A 10,036-nucleotide genomic window follows, 5' to 3' on the forward strand; every position below is an offset into this window, starting at 1 on the left:
AAGCCCCCAGTGCGGATAGTGCTGGACAGGTGCTGAAAGAGCAGCGTGTCCCTCTGCATACGCCGGACACAAGCAGGCCTTCCCAGGGGCTGCTAGTCACTGAGACTGCAGAATCGTTTTGGAGCAGGAGTTACGGAAGGGAACTCAGATTCTATTCCTCTGGCTCTTAGGACTCAAAATACAATGGGGACGCTCACCCTCAGAGAAGTAGACTTTTGGGAACCCTGTGAATAGATTGCTCTCCAGGGGCGGCGGGGTGGCTCAGGTGGTTAAGGGTCTGACTCTCGATTTTGGCTCAGGTCGTGGGATCCAGCCCCGTGCTCCCCCAGCTTGTGCTCTCTAAATAAATAAAATCTTAAAAAAAAATAAATTAGAATGCTCTCCAAATAAACCTGTGCTGCAGGGCATCAACAGGAGCTTGTCAAGGCAAAGCCCCTGGTTCTAGAACTACCACTGCACGGCAGGTTCCCCTCGAGCGGCCAACTGCAACTTGCCAGTCAGACTCTCGAACACACTGGCAAGGGACCACCAGCCGGCACATGAGGAACCTACACACAGACAGGGCAAAAGATTCAAACTGACACAGGGAAAGAAACATCATTTAGATTTATTTCAAGGCCTGAAATCAGATTAATCAAAAATGATACTACTGCCATTTCTTATAATACATACTTAATACAAAACTTTAAGAGAAGTATAGACACTATTAACTCACTCTTAAACCTCACAATATACGATTTTCAAGTTGTCAGGTGACAATATCCAAGACTTCACACACTTAATGAGGACATAATTAGCAGCAGGCTATTCAAACACACACAAATCTGTTTTTACACTTTCCATGTCTGTTTCTGTCTTTGCTTTATAAAAGCCACTAATAATCGCGGCTTCTTTCAAGTATAGGATCTCTAACATTAAATTACATTTTCTAAGTCTTTTTATAAAAGAAAGACACATACTACATTGTATGCCATAAATTCATATACCAAGAAGTAAAACACAATCCAACTGAATTTATTCATGCTTCCCCTTTCTCCAGATGTTTTAGGTGTTTTTCTAAATACTTTATATTTTTCTTAATATCTGTTCTCTATGTATGCAGATCAGGGAAAATGATTTATAATGAGTTACTTTTAAAATTACCTTCTCTATACTTCTGCTCCCTTTCCCCACACTAAATCTGGTGCTTAAGTGAACAATAATGAAAGGTACTGTTTCAGGAGACCCAAACAATCTGTAATCTTAATTTCCTAAATACCCAAAGATTTCAACTTCCTGCCAATACAAATAAGAGTCTCAAGTCGCCAAAAATTACTTCTTAATCAGGAGGAAGAAAAAATGCGTAGTATGAGGATTATGTAACTAAAACTTTATTATTTATGCCTTTCCCCCAAGCCACAAAGCACTGCTTAGCATTGTGCGTACACAGCTACAACAGTTTACATTTGCTCAGGAACATGTAATTGCATTAAAAATAAATAACTTCCATAACTTAATGGGTTCTTAGATGGCTTCCCTAGGGGGAAAACAAATGTTTTGTGTTCTTTAAGAAAATGGTATATACAAATGAACTGCTGTGTGCTCATTTAAACTTGAGGAAACCTAATGAAGTTTTGGGGATATTTTTCCTAAAATGCAATATGGATACACACTTAATCACTGCTTATATAGTGAAGGGATGGAATGGTAGCTATAGATGCAATCTTTTGTCTAAGTGAACAGTTGTAAGGTATTCTAAATGGGATAGAATAAAAAAAACCACGGACAATTGTTTCAAGGAAAAAAAGAACCAAAGTCAAGAAAAATAATGAACGTCGACCCCTAAAATGGAGAAGTGCTATACAACATAAAAATGAGACCTAGAGATTAGAAAAATACTCATTTTACCGCTTCAGGAGGTAAACAAAATGATCAGGAGGGGGAGTCTCCAATTAGAACTGAGGCAGCTGTAAAACAAAATGGAACACAGTGCAATGATTTGACCTCATAAAGGAAATGACTAACAACAATGCAACTTCACACGAGAGGGGAAAAAAAAAATTCACACGTCTACATGTTTGCAATAATATAGTAACCCACAAATTATCAAAAATATAAAGTCTGGATTTTTCCCCTCAGGTTTATAATCAACTCTCAAACCTCTGCGGAATACATTTACTTTCATAAGCCTCCTCTGTTTAGCAGAACTTACTGCACAAGTACAGATGTACTACTATGTACCATGAGAATTATTAGTTCTCATCTCAAATCTAGTGACTTGCCTTTTTACCCATACTTATATACATTTTCATTTCCATTCTAAGACACCTAAGACCTTTCTAGTGGTACATTTTAATCAACATATTACATAAAAAAGAATCTTGATTTTCAAAATGGATCACTTTAGTACTATAGCATGATGGGTTTAATTTGAATGGGTGAAACATAATGTGGTAAAGACACTGTACTGTTTAAACTAATTCACAGCTGTAGGAAAATGTTTGATTTTCAAAATAGAACGACTGAGGAGTTATAAGCAGTAAAATATTAGAAAACCGTGAATGAATAAATAAGATGATTTTTTTATCAGTGGCCATTCATTATTTTGTTTTTAGGAACCTGGAAGAAATTGTCTTCTTTGAATTTCAAATGTTCTGGTAAATCTAGTCGTCTCTTAGCTTCCTCAATATCAGCTTGAATTGCTGAAATAAGGGACTCTGTGGAGAGAAGAGAGCAGGGAAATGATGAAAAACTGCTGCCACGCCTTTGTTCGGACTCCTGAAAACCCGAAGGCTGGCAGCGTCTTCAGCGCAGGGCAGATGCCTGATAAATGTTTGTTCTATCCCTTCTTCCAGACTTAAGTAAAAGTCAACGGTCCACAAGAGATGTCCCTGATCTTCTCGCGATTTCTTAGAGAAAGGCATTAGCACAAAGGTATGTCACAAATACCAAATGGAAGAAATACCCGTGACCAAGCCTCTTCAGTATTCACATTTGTCAAATTCTAGAGAACTGACACAACCACACTACACTAACATCCTTGATACCATTAGTTTCAAGTATCGATTTAGTTTCGTACACTTTAAGCATTGCAAAGCATCCATTATTCATCTCAGCATTCATTCCCACTTATTCCTTAAAATATGAAAAGGAAATAAAGATTTCACTAACTTCACACTGTTGGGAGAGAAGCAGCCAGCCTGCTGGGTTTGAATCTAGGCTCCATCACATACTGATGTGACCCTGAGCAAATTACTTAATCCCTCTCTGCCAATTTCCTCATCTGTGAAATGGGCAAAATAATTCCTCATATATTTTGGTGGGGGTGAAAGGACTTAATGCATGTAAGGCACACAGTAAATGCTCAAATGTTCGCTCTCCTGCCACGCTGTTACTAGGAGAAGCAGTAGAAGGAGCTGCAGTAATATTTAAGACCTAAACAGAACTTACCTAAAGAATCAAAGTTCTTTTCTGGTCTGAGGTAGCCAACAATGGCCACATTAAGGATCTCCCCATAGAAGTCCTCTTTGAAGGTATGCATGATATGAGTTTCCTAGAATTAAGAAATGTTAAAAAAGTTACCATCAAATTAAAGAATACCTGAAATTTGAAATATGTCTCCACATTTATGGTGGGGATAATTTAAATGAAACAATCAACCCTTACAAAATTTTTAAAGACAGGTTAAAATCTAAGTGCAGTTTTTTCCTGAATTCTTCCATCAGTCCTGTTCTTGCCCCTGACCTTACATGTAAACATTGTAACTGAGTAAGGCAGATGTTATACCACAAATCTGGTATGATTTGCTGTTTATTAAAAAAAGGGGGGGGGGAGCACCTGAGTGGCTCAGTTGGTTAAGCATCTGCCTTTGGCTCAGGTCATGATCCCAGGGTCCTGGGATCGAGCCCCATGTCAGGATCTCTGTTCAGCGGGGAGTATGCCTCTCGCTCTCCCTCTGTGTTCTCCCTCTTTCTCAAATATATAAAATCTTAAAAAAAAAAACCAAAAAACTAACATGCAGGGGCACCTGGCTGGCTCAGTCGGTAGAGCATGCATCTCTTGATCTCAGGGTTCTGAGTTTGAGCCCCACGTTGGGTGCAGAGATTACTTAAAAATAAAATCCTTAAAAAAACTAACATGCGGAGTAATTAAGTCTTATCAAGGCAAAAAAAAAAAAAAAAAAACACAAAAAACAAACAGCACCAAGTAAGGAGCAAAGTATTAAGAGCGATTACTATTAAAAGAACCATTTCTGGGGCACCTGGGTGGCTCAATCGTTAAGCGTCTGCCTTCGGCTCAGGTCATGATCCCAGGGTCCTGGGATCGAGCCCTGCATTGGGCTCCCTCTCAGCGAGGAGTCAGCTTCTCCCTCTGCCCTTCCCCCCCCTGCTCGTGATCTCTCTCTCTCTCAAATAATTAAAAATTAAAAAAAAAAATACACATTTCTGAAAAGGCATACTATCAAAACTTGCTTAAGAAGAAATAGATGGTGATTAACGTAACATAATAATAAAAAAAAAAGAAGAAATAGGGGCGCCTGGGTGGCTCAGTCATTAAGTGTCTGCCTTCGGCTCAGGTCATGATCCCAGGGTCCTGGGATCGAGCCCCACATCAGGCTCCATGCTCAGGGGGAAGCCTGCTTCTCCCTCTCCCACTACCCCTGCTTGTGTTCTCTCTCTGTCTGTCAAATAAATAAAAAATCTTAAAAAAAAAAAGAACCATTTCTAAGGTTAATCAGGATCCATGTGTCCCTGACACACACCACATTACAGAAACCTCCTAGGGTTAGGCAGAAGTGAAGACTGACATGTAGGCAGAAGAGCCAACGCAGGATCCTGATCAAGGAACAATGTTGACAAATGGGTACGGGACATGTCGAAGCAAAATGGTGGAGGAGGTAGATGATGTTCTGCAATCTGATTTTTAGTAGACTTTTACAAAGAAATCTAAGTCCAAAAGCAGGAGAGCCAATTAAGAGAACAAACAAATACAGAAGATGGTTGAGACTGGACTAGGATGGTGGCACTGGATGTTGAGAAGTTTAAACAATCTGGAAACATGAAACTTAGTGATAGAGGCATATTTTGTGTAGGACTTAAGAAAATCTAATATATGAAGTGATACTTAAGACGGAAGCATCAACAGTGATCATTATAAAACATTACTGAGAAAAATGGTAAAGATGTCTACTCTTCCTAAATTCATCTACATATTCCATGCCACCCCTGTCAAAATCCTAGTTGTTTTTTTTTTTAATGACAGAAACTGTCAAGTGATTCCAAAATTTATAAGGAAATGTAGAAGGTTGAAATTATCCCCCCAAAATCTTGAAAATAAAAGTAGAGGACTTACACAGTCAGAAATCAAGACCTATTACAAAAGCTATGAAAATAAAGACAATGTGGTAATGGCCCAAAGACAGATCAGGAGACCAAGTCTGTATGAGCACATTTTGGACTCTCACACATATAAAGTCACAGGGTTTATGTCCAAGGTGACAGTGCAGTGCTGTCATGAAAGAATGGTATTTCAAGAAATGGGCTGAGTCAGTATCCAAATGGGAAAAAATGAATTTTGACCCTTACTTTGCACCATACTCAAAAATCAATTTGATGAGAAAAGTTTAAGACAAGTTTTTAGAAGAAAACAAAGGTATCTTTATGACTTGGAGTAGGCAAAGATTCCTTAAACAGGATATAAAAGGCACTAAACCATAAAAGAGAAATGATGAATTGGATTATATTAGCATTAAGAACCTCTGCTCTTCAAAAGACACCACTCCATTAAAACAAACCAAAAAAAGCAACACAGAAGGCGACAATATCTGCATACATATCCCAACAAAGGAAGCGGATCTAGGACATACTAAAGAACTTCTTTAAGTCAATTAAAACAGCCAATCCAATTTGTTTTACAAGGGGAAAAGACTTCAACAGGCACATCATAGATATCTGATATTGGCAAGAAAAGGAAAAAGAAAACCTCAAGAGTATGAACCTCCTACCAATAGAAAACTGAGTTTCTTCTAACTCTGGCAGGACTTGGAAGGCATTCCTTCACTGGCTCGCTACAGTAATAGTCCTGTTACCTGAAATTTATCACGGAATAGCTTTCCCTCTACTCTTCATTTCCTCCCCATCTACAGAACACTATTTTGTGTTCTTTTATTAGTTCTTTTCCTTATCTACTCCAAATAATTTCCACATCCTTAATACTCAAAACTAAGAAATACTGAACACAATGTTAAGCAATTCTGCACCGTTTCTGTTTGTACCAGGATTTAGCCCTGTGGTTTTCCAACTGTGACAGACTTCTACAAACCCTTCAAAAAGGACGAAATTTAGATCGACTCGTTTTTGTTTTTGTTTTTTTAAGATTTTATTTATTTGACAGAGACACAGCGAGAAAGGGAACAACACAAGCAGGGGGAGGGGGAGTGGGAGAGGGAGAAGCAGGCCTCCCGCCGAGCAGGGAGCCCGATGAGGGGCTCAATCCCAGGACACTGGGATCATCACCTGAGCCGAAGGCAGACGCTTAACGACTGAGCCACCCAGGCGCCCCCAGACCTACTCGTTTTTGCCACACACTTAACCTGACCAAGATCCAGCCCTATCTAGCAGATTAAGCTCTTAAGTGGCATGGGTACTACGAAAAGAGAAGGGTACACCCTCAAAGTAGTTTGCGAGGAAAAAAAAAAAGCATCACCTCGCAATTTTATTAGAAAGCACCATCTATGAAGAAAGCATTTCTATCTTAGCAGGATGAGCAATTAATTAAAGGGTGAATGAACTATATTAACTGTAGCAAGCTCAATTTTATCAAACATGCTCTTAGGTATTTCACTTTTTTTTTTTTTAAGGGGAATGCGGGAGGAGAGGGAGAGAGAAAATCTTAAGCAGGCTCCACGCCCAGCACAGAACTGACGAGGGGCTCCATCTCACCACCCTGAGGTCATGACCTGAGCCGAAATCAAGAGGCAGACGCTTAACCAACTGAGCTACCCAGGTGCCCCAGGTAATTCACTTTTATCTCCAGTTGAGGTAAACACATGGACAGCTATAAAAAATATTATTACAATTAGGCTTGAAACTCCACTTTTTATTTATTACGTGATTTAAAAGATATATGCATAAAAATATTACTGTATGTTACTGGGCACACAATGTATAAGGATGTAATTTGTGAGTTTTATGTACTATCAAAATTGTCATAAATCCAAATTAGATTTTATAACTGTAGAAAGTTAAATGCACTCCTCATGGTAACCGCACACACAAAAAAATTCTATAGAAAGTACACAAAAGGAAATAAGGAAATCAGAATGTGTCACTACAAAAAAAAAAGGTTAAAAAACAAAAGGCAGTAATGGAAGCAATAACAAACAAACAAGCTGTAAGGCCTATAGAAAACAGCAAAATGGCAGAAGTCCCTCCTTACCAGTCATTAGCTTAAATGTAAATGGACTGAACTCTCCAACGAAAAGGCAGAGATTAACAATGATCAAAAAGCACAATCCAATTATACTTCCCCTTTTACAAGAGACTCACTTTATTTTCTAAGATTCACTTTAGATCTGAAGACACAAACACATTGAAAGTGAAAGGATGAAGAGTTAATCCAAACAGTAACTAAACCCTTGACTTGAAAATCCTTCAAGAAAACTGCCAAAAATTCTAGTAATTTGGCCAATCTGTGAGTACCACTGATGATTTCTGTGTGCATCTAATACTGAATATCACCTTAAATTACCATCCCATTTTCAGTGATAGAGCTAAATATAATTCTTACCATAGACTTTTTTGTATTCTTGTAGTATGGGTTCCATCCTATGCTCACCACCATCTTATGAACTTCTCCATTTCCAACACTGGCCCAGCCATAATAAATGCCAGTGGATACATCACCTGGAAGATTATCAACTACTTGTTCCGGAAAGTTAGCTAAATAACAGAAATAAATATTCCGAGTGTTAACAGTTTCACAGCAAATATTTATAAAAATCGCATGAAGGCTAGCCTAAATTGTTATGCTCGTAAGTTTCCCGGAATCCTACCTATGATTATCAATCTCACCATTCTACAGTCTGGCTTGGGTTTTTTGGGGTTTTTTCTTCTCCTCTTCACGTGGCTAGGTTAAGAACAATTAAATGTATAAAGCTCTCCAAAAAAACAAAAAACAAAAACACAGACACACTCTCGAGGTAGATGAAAACAGGTGCATGAACAGCGGGGGCTTTTTAGACCTAGTCTTTCTTAAGGAGATTCAGAATCTCTTGAAACGATTCTTATTTTCAAAATATACGTGGCTGGGTCCCAAACTCAAAGATAGGGACAACCCTGGGATGTATTTTTAAGGATGAATTATTCACACAGTCAGGTCCTGACTACTGAACCGAATACAGACAGACCAAAAAAGGTATCTGATCCTCATCCAATTGCTAACAAGACATACAAAGAGAACAACAACAACAAAAAACCCGTGACAGTTGGCTTGGAAATTCAACCAATCTGGTTCACATTACGTTTCCTAACCGGGATGACGCGTGCCATGCCTGGCAGCTCCAGCCTGGCTGGAGAGGGAGGCGGGAAAGGGAGATCCCCGGAACTCTGCTCGGCTTTCTGCCCTCACCGCCCCTCGAGCCGGGTCCCCGGTGAGCCCCGAGCGGTGGATAAGGACGCGCTTCCTCAATCCGAACAAAGATCCTCCGCCTCAACAAAGCAAGAACCACGCAGAGGAGAGGGCGTCACCTCCGCCCGCAGCCCCAAGTCCCGCGTCTGACGTCGCGGCTCCCAGCTGACCCAACCGCGGGAGCCGAGGGGGGAGGCGGGTGCGCCGGGGGGGGGGGGGGCCGCGACCTTCCGCGCTCACCTGTGGGGATGCCCAGCTGCTTGGAGCCGCGGCCGAAACCCCGCACCACCTGGCCGCGGCAGAAGTACGGCAGGTGCCTCATGACGCCGTCCGCCCGGGGCTCGGGCTGCCACCCGGTCCGCGGCGCCGGCGAACCCGCCGTCGAAGCGGTGCCCGGATCCCCCGGACCGGCCAGGGAACACCCGCAGGAGCTCGGCTGAAGCCCGAATCCCCCCAACGGCCGGCCGCGGGGGTGGGCGCGCAACGGGCCAGGCGGCGCCGACCACACGCCGCAGTGAGCCCCTCACGCCACTGAACCCACCGGAGCCGCCGAGCGACTAAAAGCTTGCGTCTCCGCCCCGGGAACGGCGGCGAGGGCGGATATAAGCGCGGGCGTGGGTGGGGAGAGCGGAGGGTCAGCGGGGGAGGGCCTGAGCCCGCCCAGCGCCGCAGGCCTGCGCGCACTTCCTCAGCCAAACGCCTCGCAGCCCGCTCGGCTTCCGTAGCCCCGCCCCCGCGTGGCCCCGCCCCCAGCCGTGGCCCCGCCCCCAGCCGTGGCCCCGCCCCCAGCCGTGGCCCCGGAGCCGCCGGTCCGCCCCTCCTGGGCGCTGGAGACTGGAGCGGGAATCCCTGTTCGATCTTGGTTGCTCCGAAAATGCCGTTCTCCGACAATCCTGAGTGTTTCTTTTCCCTTTCTCCTTTTCATTACGATTCTGACGCCATAGACGTTCTTTAGCTTCTGGGCAACCGCGAGCTCGATGGTCATTCGTCACTCATCCGTTCTTTAAACATTAAAGTTCCCAAATTCCAGCTCAAGATCAACACTTCGTAGAGGCTTTAACTATCTGCCGGAAATGGTCCTCCTCTCCCCCAGACCACCTGCCGCTGTCTGAAATCATATGGGAATGTCAGCGCCAAGGGAGCAAGTCCTAGTCTAATGCTGCGACCCCGGTGACTAGTGCAAGGTTGCAGAAATGCAGTTTTCTTTCAGGAGGGGTGCAGCTGCCTACCTAACCCTCCTTCCGGGAAGTGTTACCTTGAGAATTTAATAAACCCGACAAAAGGCGTCATCTCTACTGCAATGCAGTTTGTGGGCCTTCTAACCCTTGGAGCTGTAAACATTACCTAGGGAAGTAACTCAAGGGAAATGTCTTTTTCGCGAGAAACACTAGGGTCAGTCACAAGGTGCATCCTCTTGTTCTTGAGAAGG

General features: G+C 42.6%; 1 protein-coding gene across 1 annotated transcript; it reads right to left on the bottom strand.

The window, feature by feature from the left end:
• Positions 1–591: 591 nt before the first annotated feature.
• On the bottom strand, positions 592–9,291 carry RFK (riboflavin kinase). Its single transcript, XM_045882273.3, has 4 exons — positions 8,848–9,291; positions 7,768–7,919; positions 3,430–3,532; positions 592–2,696 (listed from the first exon to the last, which is right to left on the bottom strand). The coding sequence occupies exons 1-4, from the start codon at positions 8,927–8,929 to the stop codon at positions 2,566–2,568; spliced, it is 468 nt and encodes a 155-aa protein (XP_045738229.1). The 5' UTR covers positions 8,930–9,291; the 3' UTR covers positions 592–2,565.
• Positions 9,292–10,036: the final 745 nt, after the last annotated feature.

The sequence above is a fragment of the Mirounga angustirostris genome, unplaced genomic scaffold, assembly GCF_029215605.1.
Source record: "Mirounga angustirostris isolate CCGP_5_RB_7025 unplaced genomic scaffold, mMirAng1.0.hap1 SCAF_15, whole genome shotgun sequence".
Taxonomy (NCBI): Eukaryota; Metazoa; Chordata; class Mammalia; order Carnivora; family Phocidae; genus Mirounga; species Mirounga angustirostris.